Genomic DNA, 20198 nt, shown 5'->3' with positions numbered 1-20198 from the left:
CTAAACATTGCATCCTGTGACTACTCTCCTGTTCCCTGGAGTTCCTCTGGAGCAGTTTTCCTTGGTTGAGCTTTAACTGTTTTTTCAGGCCTTCAACCTCTGTCATGTGGAAAATAACTTTCTGCTCCAGTAAAGACTTATCCTTCTGGAGAGATTTAATTTGCTCTTGAAAGACATGGATTGATTTTCTCAGCTCCGAAGATTCCTGTCTGAGCTCCTCTGACTTTTGTCTCATGCTGCTTCTATCCGATTCCATGTCCAGCTGAAGTTTCTTCAACCTGGTATTGGCATCGTCCAAAAGCTCTTTGAATTGTTGTGCGTTTTCCTCTGCTATCTTTTTATGCACCAGCACAGAGTTCAGCTCTGACTTAAGCGTCTTGATTTCGGTCTCGGCTGTTTTCCTCGCCATGGCCAGCTCCTGTTTCTGTTGCAGGACTTCTGCCTCCACCTCTGCATGGATCGTCTGGATGCTGTTGGTGGAAGAGGAATGTTGCATCCTCTGCAGTGTGCGATTGCGCTCCTCAAGATCCTGAACGTCGCTGTTCTTCCTCTTCAAGTGGTCCTCCAGTTTCTTCCGGGCCAGGGTGCTCTCCTCGATGTTCATCTTCAGCATACGAAGACTCTCCTCAAGAGTAGACCGTTTGGCCTCTGACTGCTGGACCAGCTGTCGTGCGTTACTTAACTCTTGCTCAATGGCTGCTTTGCTCTTCACAACCATGTCTAGTTCTGCACAGTACTGCTGAGCCTCATTCTCGGCCTTAGACTTCTGGAGGGTAAGGTCCTCTATGGTACTTTTTTGCGTCTTTACCTCTCTCTGTAGACCGGTCAACTGGGTTGTTCTGTCAGCCAATGAGGTCTCCAGTTCTTGTACCTGCTGCTGAAGCTGTCCAATCACCTCCTCCCCTGCTACCTTTTGGAGCTCCCAGCTCTCTGTCCAGGTGAGGTACTCTGTCTTTTCTGATTCTTTCCTATTCTACAATGCAAAAAATAAAAAGTCATGCACTACCTCATACTTAAAAGGAAAACTCCACCCAAAAACACTATTTTGGTATTTGTTTCATTAGTCCATTGTTGATATAGTCCCAAAATGTTTTGCATGTCAGCAATCAAGTTTTCAAGATATGTAACTTTCAAAATACTGAAATATGGCCTGTATGATGCATGTTGCAGTGTGTAACATTTTTGTATTTTGTAAGTTACATATCTTGGAAACTTGATCGCTGACATGAAAAACAATCAACAATGGACTAATGAAACAAATACCAAAAGATGGGTCTTTGGGTGTAGTTTTCCTTTAACATTGAAATAAAGTGAAAGTTGTGTTTATGGTATGGTTATTTTAACATGCTTACCAAAGTAAGGATTGTTGCAGTGTTGTTAATTGTCCCAAAGAAATGCCACCATGAGAGAATGTTTCAGATTCAATGAGAGAGAGGAGACAGCTTCTTCCTCCAAAGAGAAGTCACCATCACCAGCAATGATACAAAATAATGGCTCTTTGTATCAAAATTACAGCTGCATACGACACCATATCACATGATTTGTCTTGAACAAAGCAAAACATCTACATTCATCAGCGCTGAATGAATGACACACAGCAGTGAAGAGAAATAAACCCTTTGAGTTGAAGCATCATATTTATGGCTTTAAAGGTGAGGTTCCTGTTAATTCAATATGGCTGGGAGCAAACCCTCTTAACACAATAATGTGAGGGGGGAAAAAAGGCAGTTCAAAGTATGCACAGCGATTTGCGCATTGTAAATCTGATATTTCACCAATCCCCTACCTCTTCGCCTTCTGTTCTCTTCAACGTCTCACTGGCAAACTTTACATACTGCGTCATGGAGGTGACTACGGCCGTGTAGCGAGTTCGGAGGTCCATGAACTGAGGTGAGGGTGGAAAACAAGGGTCACTTTCTTTAGCACACACAACACACTCAGCACCTAGTTTACTACTGTTCCATTCTAACCTCCTGAACGATGGCATCAGCTGAGTTCTGCATCCTCCGTCTCTTGAGCGGGGACTTGTGCTGTGAGTCAACCATTGCTCTGTAGGTCATCAGCTGTAGCTCATAATCCTGACAACAGATTATGGAATATTACGCTGGTGTTCAAGTGCTCTTCATGCAGACATATCATATCAGGTCAAAACTGTTACAGAGATAACTTACTTTAGCGCCAGATGAGTACTGCTCTGAGTACTTTTGGCATTCATCAATTCTGCTCTGCTTATGTTCCATTTCTGCAACAAGGACCTTCTGTTGGTTGAGCAGCTCAGCGAGCGCCTTGCTGTCTTCTGGCTGGTTCTCCTGGGTCTTGAGCTGAGCAGCCTCCATCTCTCTGACCCAGTCATTTAGACTGCTGTAGGAGTCTTTGTAGTACTTCAGAGATTTACTGATGCCTTCCAGGTCCCGAAGTCTGAAGCAGATATCATAAAGAGTCCAGTATCTTGCCTTAGCATCCGTAAAAGGTAATATTTTACATTCCGCTTATTCACATACAGTGAACAATAAGTGTTTCTCACTACTTTTTACTGGTGTATGGAATCAAATCTGTCCCTAAACATTTGAGTTGACCTGAAAACACTAACCTGCTGTCAATTTGGGTGTGGACATTGTGCCACCTCTCTCCCAGCTGGTCAGCCTTCTCCTTGTGCCAGTCCAGGTCAAAGTCCCGCTCGTTATGAGCCTTGAACATGTGGTCACTGATGCCACGGGCCTTTTGCAGCCCATCCTCCAGGTCATGGAAGACCTCCCGCTGTTCGTCAATCTCTGAGCGCCATTGCTAAAATAGAGTAGAGGAAAAACATGGCTCAACATCAATCATAGCATGATAGTGGCTCTCGAGGACTGGGTTCCACAAAATAAGAATTAATCTCCAGCAATCATTTTACCAACCATACAGAGAAAACCAAAAGATTGAATAGGATATATTGCCATTTTAAATGTTAAACTACTACAGAGGGAGCTTACCTTGAGTGTGCTGACGACTGTGTCAATGGACTTCAGGTCAGAGTTCACAGCGTCTTCCTCAGAAAGTTTGGCCTCAAAGAGCTTCACTAGAGCCTCCGCATTCTGGCTGTGCCTCACCACCAAGCTCACCGTCTTCAGCCTGCAGAGACACCATACAGTGAGGGGAAAAGTATTTGATCCCCTGCTGATTTTGTACGTTTGCCCACTGACAAAGAAATGATCAGTCTATAATTTTAATGGTAGGAGTATTTGAACAGTGAGACAGAATAACAACAACAAAAATCCAGAAAAATGCATGTCAAAAATGTTATAAAATGATTTGCATTTTAATGAGGGAAATAAGTATTTGACCCCTCTGCAAAACATGACTTAGTACTTGGTGGCAAAACCCTTGTTGGCAATCACAGAGGTCAGACGTTTCTTGTAGTTGGCCACCAGGTTTGCACACATCTCAGGAGGGATTTTGTCTCACTCCTCTTTGCAGATCTTCTCCAAGTCATTAAGGTTTCGGGGCTAACGTTTGGCAACTCGAACCTTCAGTTCCCTCCACAGATTTTCTATGGGATTAAGGTCTGGAGACTGGCTAGGCCACTCCAGGACCTTAATTTGCTTCTTCTTGAGCCACTCCTTTGTTGCCTTGGCCGTGTGTTTTGGGTCATTGTCATGCTGGAATACCCATCCACGACCCATTTTCAATGCCCTGGCTGAGGGAAGGAGGTTCTCACGCAAGATTTGACGGTACATGGCCCCGTCCATCGTCCCTTTGATGCGGTGAAGTTGTCCTGTCCCCTTAGCAGAAAAACACCCCCAAAGCATAATGTTTCCACCTCCATGTTTGACGGTGGGGATGGTGCTCTTGGGGTCATAGGCAGCATTCCTCCTCCTCCAAACATGGCGAGTTGAGTTGATGCCAAAGAGCTCCATGTTGGTCTCATCTGACCACAACACTTTCACCCAGTTGTCCTCTGAATCATTCAGATGTTCATTGGCAGACTTCAGACGGGCATGTATATGTGCTTTCTTGAGCAGGGGGACCTTGCGGGCGCTGCAGGATTTCAGTCCTTCACGGCGTAGTGTGTTAGCAATTGTTTTCTTGGTGACTATGGTCCCAGCTGCCTTGAGATCATTGACAAGATTCTCCCGTGTAGTTCTGGGCTGATTCCTCACCGTTCTCATGATCATTACAACTCCACGAGGTGAGATCTTGCATGGAGCCCCAGGCCGAGGGAGATTGACAGTTCTTTTGTGTTTCTTCCATTTGCGAATTATCGCACCAACTGTTGTCACCTTCTCACCAAGCTGCTTGGCGATGATCTTTTAGCCCATTCCAGCCTTGTGTAGGTCTACAATCTTGTCCCTGACATCCTCGGAGAGCTCTTTGGTCTTGAACATGGTGGAGAGTTTGGAATCTGATTGATTGCGTCTGTGGACAGGTGTCTTTTATACAGATAACAAACTGAGATTAGGAGCACTCCCTTTAAGAGTGTGCTCCTAATCTCAGCTCGTTACATGTATAAAAGACACCTCGGAGCCAGAAATCTTTCTGATTGAGAGGGGGTCAAATACTTATTTCCCTCATTAAAATGCAAATCACTTTATAACATTTTTGACATACGTTTTTCTGGATATTTTTGTTGTTATTCTGTCTCTCACTGTTCAAATACTCCTACCATTAAAATTATAGACTGATAATTTCTTTATCAGTGGGCAAACGTACAAAATCAGCAGGTGATCAAATACTTTTTTCCCTCACTGTAGAGACCATGTAACGTTATCTATATCAACATTTTGCAGTGCATCTATGAAGTCCTTATAAAGGGTTTATGAAGCCTTCATGAAGACTTTAAAGTTGCATTTAAAGTGGGACCATAAAAACAAATTGCAAATGCATTGTTGATTTTGAATGTGCTGAGCATATTCTAGCCCTCCACTGAGGAGGACCATTACAGTGTCTGTGCCCACTTACTTCTCCAGGTAGATGGAGGACATGGAGTAAACCTGGCTCATGCTCTGGATGAGGACGTTGAGGTCAGAGGAGAGGGCGGGGACAGAGGGAGAGGCCGTTGCCTGTCTGAGGAATGTCTCACACTTCTCCTTCATGGTCTCCAGATCCTCCATTAGCTGATCCAGCTCTGCCTTCTTCTTCTGCAAGGGACGAATTTGGAGGAGTTAAGTCAATATGGACAGATCACACATGGGTCAAATACATACAGAACAGTACATTAAACACTTCACAATTTAGGTGTACTTGGTTTGTCTTGAAGTTCACATTCATGATATTATTCTGTTGGTCTCATTGCACCTGGAAAAGTAAATCAAGCACAGATGTATTTGACATAATGTATTTGACCCATGTCTGGAAAAGATATGATGAATAGATGTGTAAGACAGAGAGATACATTCTGAATAGTAAGTTGTAATATAACAGTGATGATACATTCTGAATAGTAAGTTGTAATATAACAGTGATGATACATTCTGAATAGTGAGTTGTAATATAACAGTGATGATACATTCTGAATAGTAAGTTGTAATATAACAGTGATGATACATTCTGAATAGTGAGTTGTAATATAACAGTGATGATACATTCTGAATAGTGAGTTGTAATATGACAGTGATGATACAGTCTGAATAGTGAGTTGTAATATGACAGTACAAAACATATTTTTTTTGCATGAAATGAAATGTATGCATTCACTACTGTAAGTCGCTCTGGATAAGAGCGTCTGCTAAATGACTAAAATGTAAAAATGTAAATGTAAATGATAGTCTGAATAGTTGTAATATGACAGTGATGATACAGTCTGAATAGTGAGTTGTAATATAACAGTGATGATACAGTCTGAATAGTGAGTTGTAATATGACAGTGATGATACATTCTGAATAGTGACTTGTAATATGACAGTGATGATACAGTCTGAATAGTGACTTGTAATATGACAGTGATGATACAGTCTGAATAGTGAGTTGTAATATGACAGATGATACAGTCTGAATATAATATGACAGTGATGATACATTCTGAATAGTGACTTGTAATATGACAGTGATGATACAGTCTGAATAGTGACTTGTAATATGACAGTGATGATACAGTCTGAATAGTGAGTTGTAATATGACAGAATAATGATACAGTCTGAATAGTGAGTTGTAATATGACAGTGATGATACAGTCTGAATAGTAAGTTGTAATATGACAGTGATGATACATTCTGAATAGTGACTTGTAATATGACAGTGATGATACAGTCTGAATAGTGAGTTGTAATATAACAGTGATGATACAGTCTGAATAGTAAGTTGTAATATGACAGTGATGATACAGTCTGAATAGTGACTTGTAATATGACAGTGATGATACAGTCTGGATAGTGACTTGTAATATGACAGTGATGATACAGTCTGAATAGTAAGTTGTAATATGACAGAGTGATGATACAGTCTAAATAGTGAGTTGTAATATGACAGAGTGATGATACAGTCTAAATAGTGAGTTGTAATATGACAGAGTGATGATACAGTCTAAATAGTAAGTTGTAATATGACAGTGATGATACATTCTGAATAGTGAGTTGTAATATGACAGTGATGATACAGTCTGGATAGTGAGTTGTAATATGACAGAGTAATGATACAGTCTGAATAGTGAGTTGTTGCCTTACCTCTTGCTCTGTGATGCGCAGGACACTCTGCTCCAGGTCGTCTCTGTCCAGTGGGGTTCGGATCTGTCGGATCAGGTGCTCCTCCTGAGCCTCCAGACGCATGCGGAAGTTACGCACCTCAGAGATATACAGGTTGTACACAGACTCCTCATGTTCCTCTGTTCAACACAAGACCATAGAATGAGTAACAACCTCTGTTCAACACAAGACCATAGAATGAGTAACAACCAAACGGCGAGAGGACACCAAGTCTAAGAGTCCAAACACTTGGGATTTTTCTCAGTCACCGGTCTACTACAAGCTGTGTAACAGTAATATTAGTAAACAATCTAAATGAATATGTACTGTATTCAGAAAGTATTCAGACACCTTAACTTTTTCCACATTTTGTTACATTACAGCCTTATTCTAAAATTGATAAAATACCCCAAAATCCTTATCAATCTACACACAATATCTCACAATGACAAAGCAAAAACAGGTATTATAAATTTTAGCAAATTTATTAAAAAAAACTGAAATACCTTATTTACATAAGTATTCAGGCCCTTCGCTATGAGACTCGAAATTGAGCTCAGGTGCATTCTGTTTTCATTGATCATCCTTAAAATGTTTCTACAACTTGATTGAGGTCCACCTGTGGTAAATTCAATTGATTGGACATGATTTGGAAAGGCACACACCTGTCTAAATAAGGTCCCACAGTTGACAGTGTATGTCAGAGCAGAAACTAAGCCATGAGGTTGAAGGAATTGTCCGTAGAGCTCCGAGACAGGATTGTGTCGAGGCACAGATCTGGGGAAGGATACCAAAACATTTCTGCTGCATTGAAGGTCCCCAAGAACACAGTGGTCTCCATCATTCTTAAATGGAAGTAGTTTGGAACCACCAACCCTCTTCCTAGAGCTGGCCGCCCGGCCAAACTGAGCAATCGGGGGAGAAGAGCCTTGGTCAGGGAAGTGACCAAGAACCTGACGGTCACTCTGAAAGAGCTCCAGAGTACCTCTGTGGAGATGGGAGAACCTTCCAGAAGGACAACCATCTCTGCAGCACTCCACCAATCAGGCCTTGGTAGGCCTTGGTAGAGTGGCCAGACAGAAGCCACTCCTGCTTGGAGTTTGCCAAAAGGCACATAAAGACTCGAAGACCATGAGAAACAAGATTCTCTGTTCTGATGAAACCAAGATTGAACTCTTTGGCTTGAATGCCAAGCGTCACGTCTGGAGGAAACCTGGCACCATCCCTATGGTGAAGCATGGTGGTGGCAGCATCATGTTTTTCAGCGGCAGAGACTGGGAAACTAGTCAGGATCGAGGGAAAGATGAACAGAGCAAAGTACAGGATATTCTTGATGAAAACCTGCTCCAGAGCGCTCAGGACCTCAGACTGGGGTGAAGGTTCACCTTCCAACAGGACAACGACCCTAAGCACACAGCCAAGACAACGCAGGAGTTGCTTCGGGACAAGTCTCGGAATGTCCTTGAGTGGCCCAGCCAGAGACCGGACTTGAACCCAATGAAACATCGTTGGAGAGACATGAAAATACCTGTGCAGCAACGCTCCCCATCCAACCTGACAGAACTTGAGAGGATCTGCATAGAAGAATGGGAGAAACTCCCCAAATACAGGGGTGCCAAGCTTGTAGCGTCATACCCAAGAAGACGCGAGGCTGTAATCGCTGCCAAATGTTCTTCAAAAAGGACTGGGTAAAGGGTCTGAATACTTATGTAAATGTCATATTTCAGTTTTTTATTTGTAATACATTTGCAGAAATGTAAAACATCCTGGTTTTACTTTGTCATTATGGGGTATTGTGCATAGATTTATGAGGGGGAAAAACGACTTAATCCATTTTAGAATAAGGCTGTAAAATTTGGAAAAGGTCAAGGGGTCTGAATAATGTATATAATTCAAAACACATCTCTCAAACTGCAAACTAGTTTAACTTAGCCTCTCTCTGCAGACAAGCTTAACTTTACCTCTCTCTGTAGACAAGCTTAACTCTACCTCTCTCTGCAGACAAGCTTAACTTTACCTCTCTCTGCAGACAAGCTTAACTTTACCTCTCTCTGCAGACTAGTTTAGCTTAACTTTACCTCTCTCTGCAGACTAGTTTAGCTTAACTTTACCTCTCTCTGCAGACTAGTTTAGCTTAGCTTTACCTCTCTCTGCAGACTAGTTTAGCTTAGCCTCTCTCTGCAGACTAGTTTAGCTTAGCCTCTCTCTGCAGACTAGTTTAGCTTAGCCTCTCTCTGCAGACTAGTTTAGCTTAGCCTCTCTCTGCAGACTAGTTTAGCTTAGCCTCTCTCTGCAGACTAGTTTAGCTTAGCCTCTCTCTGCAGACTAGTTTAGCTTAGCCTCTCTCTGTAGACTAGTTTAGCTTAGCCTCTCTCTGCAGACTAGTTTAGCTTAGCCTCTCTCTGCAGACTAGTTTAGCTTAGCCTCTCTCTGTAGACTAGTTTAGCTTAGCCTCTCTCTGTAGACTAGTTTAGCTTAGCCTCTCTCTGCAGACTAGTTTAGCTTAGCCTCTCTCTGCAGACTAGTTTAGCTTAGCCTCTCTCTGCAGACTAGTTTAGCTTAGCCTCTCTCTGCAGACTATCTTAGTTCAGCCTTGCCTCTCTCTGCAGACTTGAGCAGCTCCTCGTAGTACTCCTTGCAGGTCAACACCTCCCTCTCTAGCTGGGAACAGTCTGCTATTGTGAACACCTCCGACTCCTCGCTGTCCTCCAGGAAGTCCTCAAAGTGGGACTGCAGGTTGCTAAGGACCTGCTGGTGCTCGCCTGGCAACATGGTCTTAATCTGGGGAGAACAGGGGAAAACACATGACACAGACCCATACCTGGAAACCTTCTAGAATGTTCTCTGAAAAGGTACAGTCAGCACCAACTATAATGATGAAATGACAGGTAAAGTCGGTGAGTATAGGAAACACTAGGCTTAATAGCAGTAATCACCCTCTTTCTTATGAAGACCAAAATCAATAGAAGATGCATAATTATACCTTTATCACTTTAAGTGTTGCTAATGGGGTCTAGAAGTTGATTAAGTAGATAAGTGTAAACGTACTGAGGACACGTTCCAGTTGCGGATGGCTCTGACGTCCGCCATCAGGTAGTGCCAGGAGACCACGCTCTTCATGTTGATGTGTGAGTGGTGCCACAGAGTCAGAACATTCTGGTACAGCTGCTCAATTCTGCTGGCCTGGTCCACAGCCTCCTTGTTGGGTGGAGGCACAGTGAAGCAGACAGAGGGCACCATGGCCTCATTGCCAGACGGACTGATCACCTTCCACTTGGCCCGGTGAGAGTTGCTGGCCAGGACACACTCATCATCCTTATAGATGGTGATCTAGGAGCGAGACGAAGTGAGACATGACAAATCAAAACGACTACAATTTGACTCTGAAATCCAAATCAACTCAAAGTATCAAACTTTTGATCCGCTATCTAAATAAACATCCCTGGAGTTAACATGGCTAAACATGTTCCTTAGAGACCTCAATGTACATCTTGTTACTACAGAAGATAAATTTGACAACTCAATGTAAAGTATGCGACTTGTGATGAACTACTTGAATAAATAGAAAACAGACAGTAGCACACAGGGGCGCAACTTTGGTTTTAGAAGTGGGGAATACATAATTTATTTTTATGTATATATTTTTATTATCCAGTAGGATAAACACTCTAAACAGCCCACCGCTCGGATGCATCCGCATGGTCCTAAAGCACACCGTTGCCTCGTTTTGTATCACTGCCCTGTCCCCCCGTACCCAGTGAAAGTTGCGCCCCTGGTAGCACATACATGTATCTCTAACAAGAGACTCAAATAGCACCTCTATTTGTCGGTAGTCACAGATGGCTTTGACGGGTATGGAAGACCTGATAGGGGTGTCTGGGGTTCTGGGCTTGAGCTGGACGATGGCCTTGGCCTTGCCCACCAACCCAGCCACTGTGCTGCGGTACTGGAGGAGCTGCTCCTTCTCATCCTGGGGACAGACAGACCACACCCATGTTCCAGCATCAGTCAAACACACAGGTGGATTATGATACTTCACCAGCTCAGCATAAGCAGAATTCACTCACAGGGATTTTTAGTTAATGTTTAATGGTGGGGGTATTCATTCGGAACCTCTAGGAATTCATAATTGGATTTATGACCATGTGAGTCTTTGGGATTGGTCTATGTGTCTCATTTAATAACATAGTTTGGGAATGCCAGCTTACCATGGACTCCTGGATGTGATCCTCCAGCTTGTGTACGCTGCTTGTCCGATCACAGCCATACTTTCTTTGGATGTCACCTTGTAGGCTCTTCAGGTAGTCCATGGACTCTTTGGCATCATTGAAAAACTGTATGGGAGTGAGGAAAGGAGATCAGATTAGCTTTTTGCAACTAGCAGGCCTTCATTCATTTGTTTGAGGAAAACAGATAACTTACCTCGAAATAGACTGTGTTGTCTTTCAGGTGCTGCTCTACACAAGAGCAGAGCTGTAGAATCCAGCTCCACTGGGTCTGCATGGCTGCTCTATATGCCTAGAGGATTCCACACAGAAACATGTTACAATTAAAAATACCTTATGATTGTTCTTCTAGGAACAAGTTAGTGAAGAAATTGAAATGTTGTGTATGACACTATTGAGCACCAACGCAGGTTTAGCTGAAAATGAGTAATCATATTTATATTTGAATGGACAAATTACCTCATTATCTGAGACATACAATCTAACTGATTTATCATATAAAAAATATTGGATTTACACTAAAGCAGTTTATATCAGATGGTTATGGAGTGGTTATGTGACATCTGTAAACACAGACAGGGCTTACTTCGATAGTTAGCCTGGCAGGGTGGTTCTCCTGCAGAAGGTTCTCTGCATTATCCTGCACAGACTTGATCACCTTCTCCTTGTCGTCCAACTCTCTCATCAGATCCTACAGAGAGAGAGACAGAGACAGAGAGAGACAGAGACAGAGACAGAGAGAGACAGAGACAGAGAGAGACAGAGAGAGAGACAGAGAGAGAGACAGAGACAGAGAGAGAGACAGAGAGAGAGAGAGACCGTGACAGAGAGAGAGAGAGAGACAGTGACAGACAGACAGACAGACAGACAGACAGACAGACAGACAGACAGACAGACAGACAGACAGACAGACAGACAGACAGACAGACAGACAGACAGACAGACAGACAGACAGACAGACAGACAGACAGACAGACAGACAGACAGACAGACAGAGACACAGACAGAGACACAGACAGAGACACAGACAGAGTGAGACAGAGTGAGACAGAGTGAGACAGAGAGAGAGAGACACCCGAGATGTCACACCACGTCCTTGGCATCCAACCATTGCCTGAGACCAATCCCTTCCCACTCAGGATACCTACACTATGACTTGGAAGAGGCTTGTATGGCACGTATCTCTAAATACCAGCTTGAACCAAATCCCATTGGAGACACATTGAACCGATTCATCTAAGTTATTCTAAGATGAATAGGACATTGGTAATATAGCCATATCCATGTGTTTAAATGGTATGATGTAAGCCCCAAACAAGCCCCATGACTAATTTCCACCCATACGTTATGTAGCCTACTTTGTTTTCAGCGTAAACATACCACCCTCAGAAATAAGATTTCCACAAGATATTGTTTCCCCAGAAGGAAATGTGTTAATCCCTTTAGGTCAACTAAGTCAAACCCACTTCCTGGTGGGAAGGCTGTACATGCCAGCGGTGGATCCATGCCAGAAATGCATAGCTCAGATGTTTAGCCTCAAAGTCACCAACAACTGGCTAATAAACACACCTATAATGTTAAAGTAATTGTCTACAAGAATGAATAAGAACTGAATAATGATATTATATTCTGTGAGCAAAATATGGAAATACAATGTTCTGAACAGTGTCGGGACTCACAGCGTGGTACTCTCTCTTCTTGGAGATGTTGCCGTTGCGATCGCTCCAGTCGAAAGCAACCTCTTCTTCCTCTTTCTCGTTGAGCCAGATTAGTTCCATGGTGGCCCGCGACACAAAGTCATGCAGGCTCTCCAGGTTCTTCTGACGCTCCCGCGAACATTTCTACAGAAGCCCAGAACCACAGGAAATAGTCAGGTTATCCATGTGGTATTAAAAATAGTAGAGAAGTAATTATTTTGTTAGTTAGAACTACCAAATATTTTAACAGGAAACTTACCAGTAACTTCCCATACTGATATTCTAAGTTGCCCAGCTTGTCAGAATAACTTAGTTTTTGCGCTTGGGTCATCTGAATCTGAGATAAATAGACATACCATATGTTTTTATTAGTTGACATTTAAAAACTTTGCAGCATTGAGGGGTTTGCACTCAAAACAAAACAACTGAATGTGATGCACAGAGATATTTATAAGTTTGTCCAGACAAAAACTTTGCAGAATAGGCGGACTGTTGCTTGTACATACCTCACTAAGTTTGGCTTCTTTAAGGCTCATTTGAAATTCTTCGATGGCTCTGTGAACACTTCTGTGGTTCTCTAAATGTGTTTCCACACTTGGCAAATCGGCTCCCCAATCTCCGTGATCCAATTGCACCTTCAAAGGAAGAGAAAACAATTAAGAATTGGTCTCAAAATGTCTAAATCACAAATATCAAAGTGTATAGGATTATACTAACAGTACAGTGAATACATGTAGATCCTCACCTGCATCTCCTCCACCCAGTTGATCAGGTCCTGCACAAAGTTCATGTTGACCTCCTCCTTGGTCATGTTGGGGTCCACTAGCGAGGACTTGCCCAGGGGCTTGCGGATCTGCATGTGTTTGTGGTGCTGGAGGGATCCCGGATCCATGCCCCCTCCTCCGCCCCCCATATAGGCCTGGATTGACCCGGGCTGCATGCCGCTGGGTGTCATTGCGGGGCTCAGGGCAGGGGTGAGGCCCGGGGTAAAGCTGGAGGTGAAGGTGGAACCGGGAGTTCCCAGGCCTCCAGGGGTGAGGCTGGAGTTGTGGTTCGATGAAGAGAAGCCTGAGTTGAGACTCTGAGTGATGCCTGAGATCATCATCCTGGTCTGTTGGGTGGTCAGGGTGCGTCCTTCACTGTACACAGAGGAACACTCTGCCCTCAGCCCCAGCAGGTCGTCACGGAGCTTGGATACCCTGGATCATACACACAACACACAATGATATGTTTAGAAATATAGTTTAATGATTTTTTTATCAGTTTAATGAACATTTCACAACAAATGTTATGTTTATTTATATGTGTTGCATGGCATTTAGAGAAAGCAGTGAGTTTGCACCTTTGAACAAGCCGATCGGAGCAGTAGAACTTCCCGTCCAGTAGAATCTGGATGTCAACCACCTGCTGTCTCAAGTGGTTCTCACATTCCAGAAGGTACCCAGAGACCTCTGCTTCGTTCTGGAACTGGACCCCAGACTCTAGTCTCTTAGCATCCTGAGAAAAAAATTAAATGTCCAAACAGTCGGTGATGTACTTTTCTATTACAAAATTCAATAACAATAATGATGTAAAAAAATAGACACAAAATTTGCATCATCAAATAAACATCAGTAAAAGCAGGACCTGGAGTATTCTGAGCTTTTGTCGTGAATATGCTGTTGCAATTTTATTTTATTTTTTTATTTTATTTTTGACATTTAACCTTTATTTAACTAGGCCAGTCAGTTAAGAACACATTCTTATTTACTTACAGACTGCAGGGCAGTTCGTGCTAACGCTAGTTTGTCCTCTCCAGTGACACAGTCCCGCTGGACTCTGGTTGCAATCTGCTGCAACATTTCAAGCCTAAAAGAAAAAATACAATAATTGACATTCATATTAAAGATGTAATTTTACAGAATAAACAACAAAGGTGTGGCACTGCAATGGCATCAGTTCCATTTGAAAATCCCATCTGCAGAAAATACATCTACAAACAAACAAACAAGAAAAGCTTGGACAGCCCTGACTTCTAATAGATAACATCACCTTGGTCCATACACAGAGTTGTTATTGAGAAACATTGGAAAGACTGTGGTGCTGGTGAGCAGCGGCTCTATGGCTGGTCCTGAGAGAGTGCTGTTGCTCACAGACGAGACAGTGCTGTATCCCATGTTGTATGCCATGTTGTTGTGCATGCTAGAAGACTATAGGACTATATTGAGCCACTCAAAGAATCACACTAGCTAGCTAATCTCGCTTCCATCTAAAATAGGAACTCCAGCACAGACATACACACACTCACAGGTCCAACTGACACAAAGTGTTTTCTTCTCCCCCTTTTATAGGCCCATCCTTGTCCTCATGCAACGAGGTGAAGAGACAATAAAATAGAACCCACCCCTTAAAGAACATGTTGCCCTCGGCCATAGAAGCTCATGGCAATATTTGTACAATTCATTACATGTTCAGACAGTAACAGTCAGGGTTGGGTAGGTTACTTTCTAAATGTAATCCATTACAGTTACTAGGTAACTTTCCAAAATTGTAATCAGTGACGTAACTTTTGAATAACTCAAACTGAGTAACGTAATCTGATTAGTTTCAGTTACTTTTAGATTACCTTCCCCTTAAGAGGCATTAGAAGAAGACAAAAATGTATATTACAAATTGATAGACATCTATTGCAGGATAAATCAATGTTTACATAGCTGGCCATAAATGAATGTTGCATTTTGCTTTATGGGTTGGTTATGTAGGCTTCTTCTAACCCACTGATTTCTACTACTGATTATCATTTGATTAGCCTATATCTTTACATTAAAAACAAAGTTAGTCAGATTTCCAGTCATTCCAATTAATTTAATACCCCTTGATCTTCAGTAATAGGTCTTGGTAACATAGATTAGCCAAATTGTTTAACCTGAGCATAACCCAAAAACGAAGGACTTATTAGCCAACTCTGTTGTTTATGATGTTGTTGTCATGGAGGAGTGATTGTACTCATTGCTTCGAGTCGAAAAATAAATGTTGCTCTCCTGGAATGGCATGCTTTGAGCACTACCGAAAAGTGCTATTTGCATGTGAAAAATGTATGCCATGTTCTGCATTTGCTATAGGCCTATTGTTTACGTTTTTGTTGGTGACACTGGTATCTCGATAATTTGCAGCTGTTTAAGTCTATCAAAAGTATGCCAATTTGAGCATGTGTCCGTGAGGCCTATGCAAAAAAAAATTATCAACACAAATTAAATTGAGCAATAATAGCTCCACTCATGGTCTTCTTAAATGAAACTCATTTTTGACAGTATGGAGCACAATGCCACGGAGGAGTTTAGAAGGGAGGAACTCCCTCAAACTTTTCTTCCATTGGCTGGGATCCACACTATGCAGCTGTTGCAAGAGTGCATTTTCACTGTCTGTCCACTGGTCACAAAAACAATGATTGATAAGCAGCTTAAACTTCTTCAATTCAACCATTATTGGGTTAAAATACACATTTAGATTTGTGAACAGCCATCCATAACAACCACAATCCATAACGCACAAGTAGCTAAATGAGAGGGCAGCAGTGTGATTCACATCAATGCGCTATATAGATATCAATAATAAGTGATATCCGTACCACCACTGCTGTTGTCCTTAGCTCTAAACATTTATTAAAGTTGGATAATCTTTGGATGCCGACAGCAGTCGCACCATTAGAAGACTTTGGCCTACAAAAGCCAATTCCTCATCTTTTCCCGTTATCCATCAAACACATTTGGTGATTCCTCATCGTGGTCTCTGACTTGTGGTCAGCCTCAATCAGTATCAGTGAATGTCATTGAGAAAACAGAAAAGTGGCATAATAATCCTTTCTGAATTAAAAGTAATCCTATAAATATTAATTTAGTTTTTCAAATCTGTAATCCGATTACAATATTTTTGCTGGTCATTTAATAGATTACAGTTACAGGTTTATTTGCAATCAGTTATATTTATTACATTTTTAACCCTTATTTTACCTGGTAAATTGACTGAGAACACATTCTCATTTACAGCAACGACCTGGGGAATAGTTACAGGGGAGAGGAGGGGGGATGAATGAGCCAATTGGAAGATGGGGAAGATTAGGTGGCCATGATGGTATGAGGGCCAGATTGGGAATTTAGCCAGGACACCGGGGTTAACACCCCTACTCTTACATTAAGTGCCATGGGATCTTTTAGTGATCACAGAGAGTCAGGACACCCGTTTAACGTCCCATCCGAAAGACGGCACCCTACACAGGGCAATGTCCCCAATCACTACCCTGGGGCATTGGGATATTTTTTTAGACCAGAGGAAAGAGTGCCTCTTACTGGCCTTCCAACACCACTTCCAGCAGCATCTGGTCTCCCATCCAGGGCACGACCAGGACCAACACTGCTTAGTTTGAGTGGCAAGCCAGCAGTGGGATGCAGGGTGGTATGCTAGTACAGTATGCTATATCACACAACATTACCAGATATCAACAAGCCAGGTGATTTCCAACATAAATAGTACCTGCAGTCCAAAAACCATTAATGCGAGATGACATGATAAGAGTACAATGTGCCTGTGACTGTGCCAGAATGTGAGCTTCTAAACAATCTGATGTTGACAAGAAATGATGGGAACACCCACCATCAGCGCTCTAAAGTACCTGACAAATATCACTGAATGGCTTGAGCCGATAAACTAGGCATGGAATCACAGCACAATTAATGCCTACAAACCTGACAAGAGACATAGAAAGTATCTTTTAGGAAAAAAATAGATACCTCAGTTTGAAGAACCACAGACCACAGCATGTACAAAGGTAAAGACCATGTCATTTCATGAACCACAGAATAATCAAATTACTGCACATCCTTAAACAGAAGTTTAGACACAAACATCTAATTATAAAAGAGGGGGACTTCATGTAACCCAAATAAGCAGTTCACCAGAGCACTCACCATTGACCCTGAAACCAATCACTAAATACAGTTTTTCATAGTCATTCTAATCAGGCAATTGGGTAAAATCTTCAATCTTAGTTAGCTCATGTATTTTACATGATTTACATGGCTGTCAGGTAAATACAGGATTAGAATTACAAATCATAGTAGTGTGTGGTGCACCAGCAGCATCAGAAGGATGACCCTTCATACCTGTCCACTTCAGGTCTCAGGCTCTTCTCCCTCTCCAGCATGGCCACGATCAGCTTGCCCCATTCCTTCTCCACATCATTGGGGTGAAACCCCTGAGGCAGCTGGATACGACCAAACTCCATCCACACCTGTCCCCCAACACATACACATCAACATCTTAGTGAAGTTCATTGTAGTTTGCTGGTTTGGAAAGAGCTGACAGGCTCTAAAGAACAAGTGAGTGTACGTCGCGGTAGCATACCTCCAGCATTTTGTAAAGATACTTGATTTTGCTCTTCTCGGTTTCTTTCAGCGGGATTTCATTCTCTTTAAACTGCAAGTACTGTGTATAAAGTGCCTGTAAAAACAGATATATATATATAAATACATAAAAACATTAGTTCAGTGCAAACATAGCCACATATCACAGAAATACTGAATCAGTAGAATCAATACATTTTGTCTATGCTATTATACATGCATCTAGTATCTGTGTATACTCACACTAGTCTGCTTTGAAATGACTGTACCACACAGTTGTATTGTATGTTGTATTAGCAGCTATAGACTATTTGAAGTCAACAGAGCTGCTCTCTGACACCTGTCAATATAGCTCTCTTTAATATTCCATTTCATTAACATGACGCTACTTATGGGGCCATTTGAAGCCTCAGAGAGCTTGGGCTCTTAGCCTCAGGCTTTCAGGGCCAAGCTCTATAAACTGATATCCAGCTTACTGAAAACCAACTAGACAAACACTCCAGATATTGGAGGCTTATTGGAGGTTAATTATTGATCAAATTAGGGATCTTTCTACCATTCAATATGGCAGAAAATGTGTTCATTCAATCTGCATTTGATCTGTAATCACGTTTCCTTTGTGCTTTACCTTTAGTTCCACTGGGTTGTTAGGGAACGCTCTGTCTGACATCAATCCCACGTTGTGTTTGATCCACTGGATCAGGTAATTCACCATGTTCTGGTACTCTACCCATTTGATATCAACATCCTGTTAAGAAAAAAAGATCAGTTTTAATCAATACATTGGCTCATGTAGGGATGTGTGCATTTTCCAAATGGACCAAGTTCTTGGGGTAGAGCGTATTTTGAGCGTATTTCAAGTCGTTCAAGCAATACATCTATAGGGCAACTTGTCATAATATTTATTTGAACAGTTGGTGCTATACAAACTAAACTACAAAAATAAGTAGTTAAGACTCTTTGCTGTGGTTATTAGTGTACACACATCTCAGCATTCTTCCATAGCCTTTAAAACAACATTTCCACAATTTTCTCAGAGGGCTTTCAGCAGCTAAATACTCCCTTTTAGCATCCTGCTCAGACTTACAGTATTTGCCTCAACAAAGCCAGATTGAAAAAAATGCCTTCCTTTAGACATATGAGTGATGCAAAGGAATGCATATTTGCATATAACCTCTGTGCCCAATCCCAGCCAAGAATCAAGTTTCGAATCAAAGTCGAGATCCAAGTGAAAAATACAGTAAGTATGCCAAAGGTAAGGAAAAAATACTTGTCACTGATGTGAATTCAAAGGATCTGTGTGAAATATACAGTTGAAGTCGGAAGTTTACATACACCTTAGCCAAATACATTTAAACTCACAATTCCTGACATTTAATCCAAGTAAAAATTCCCTGTCTTAGGTCAGTTAGGATCACCACTTTATTTTAAGAATTTGAAATGTCAGAATAATAGTAGAGAGAATGATTTATTTCAGCTTTTATTTCTTTCATCACATTCCCAGTGGGTCAGAAGTTTACATACACTCAATTAGTATTTGGTAGTATTGCATTTAAATTGTTTAACTTGGGTCAAACGTTTTGGGTAGCCTTCCACAAGCTTCCCACAATAATTTGGGTGAATTTTGCCCCATTCCTCCTGACAGAGCTGGTGTAACTGAGTCAGGTTTGTAGGCCTCCTTGCTCGCACACACTTTTTCAGTTATGCCCACAAATTCTCTATAGGATTGAGGTCAGGGCTTTGTGATGGCCACACCAATACCTTGACTTTGTTGTCCTTAAGCCATTTTGCCACAACTTTGGAAGTATGCTTGGGGTCATTGTCCATTTGGAAGACCCATTTGGGGCGGCAGGTAGCCTAGTGGCTAGAGTGTTGGACTAGTAACCAAAAGGTTGCTAGTTTGAATCCCCGAGCTGACAAGATAAAAATCAGTCGTTCTGCTCCTGAACAAGGCAATTAACCCACTGTTCCTAGGCCGTCATTGAAAACAAGAATTTGTTTTTATCTGACTTGCCTAGTTAAATAAAGGTCAAAAAAATTTGCGACCAAGCTTTAACTTCCTGACTGATGTCTTGAGATGTTGCTTCAATATATCCACATAATTTTCCATCATCATGATGCTATCTATTTTGTGAAGTGCACCAGTCCCTCCTGCAGCAAAGCACCCCCACAACATGATGCTGCCACCCCGTGCTTCACGGTTGGGATGGTGTTCTCGGCTTGCAAGCCTCCCCCTTTTT

At 42.0% G+C, this 20198-nt stretch overlaps 1 protein-coding gene across 29 annotated transcripts in view; it reads right to left on the bottom strand.

The window, feature by feature from the left end:
* The window catches only part of LOC106612695 (dystonin), a 189989-nt gene that overhangs the window by 94814 nt on the left and 74977 nt on the right, over positions 1–20198 (bottom strand). For 28 of the 29 annotated variants that reach the window (XM_014214222.2, XM_014214117.2, XM_014214148.2 and 25 more), the window contains 22 exons: positions 18587–18706; positions 17960–18055; positions 17719–17846; positions 14335–14428; positions 13923–14077; positions 13326–13779; positions 13087–13215; positions 12840–12917; positions 12563–12724; positions 11470–11574; positions 11080–11175; positions 10866–10991; positions 10475–10627; positions 9706–9987; positions 9255–9438; positions 6640–6797; positions 4939–5117; positions 2973–3111; positions 2591–2784; positions 2172–2418; positions 1971–2078; positions 1787–1885 (listed from right to left, as the gene is read on the bottom strand). In XM_014214222.2, the coding sequence (XP_014069697.2) occupies positions 1787–1885; positions 1971–2078; positions 2172–2418; positions 2591–2784; positions 2973–3111; positions 4939–5117; positions 6640–6797; positions 9255–9438; positions 9706–9987; positions 10475–10627; positions 10866–10991; positions 11080–11175; positions 11470–11574; positions 12563–12724; positions 12840–12917; positions 13087–13215; positions 13326–13779; positions 13923–14077; positions 14335–14428; positions 17719–17846; positions 17960–18055; positions 18587–18706 (3486 nt within the window). Of the gene's footprint in view, positions 1–1786; positions 1886–1970; positions 2079–2171; positions 2419–2590; positions 2785–2972; positions 3112–4938; positions 5118–6639; positions 6798–9254; positions 9439–9705; positions 9988–10474; positions 10628–10865; positions 10992–11079; positions 11176–11469; positions 11575–12562; positions 12725–12839; positions 12918–13086; positions 13216–13325; positions 13780–13922; positions 14078–14334; positions 14429–14611; positions 14889–17718; positions 17847–17959; positions 18056–18586; positions 18707–20198 lie in introns of those variants that run through there. The other variant, XM_014214255.2, reaches the window with a different exon arrangement.

This window comes from Salmo salar, chromosome ssa01 (genome assembly GCF_905237065.1).
Source record: "Salmo salar chromosome ssa01, Ssal_v3.1, whole genome shotgun sequence".
NCBI classification, from domain to species: Eukaryota; Metazoa; Chordata; class Actinopteri; order Salmoniformes; family Salmonidae; genus Salmo; species Salmo salar.
This window is presented reverse-complemented; position numbering and strand designations above follow the sequence as displayed.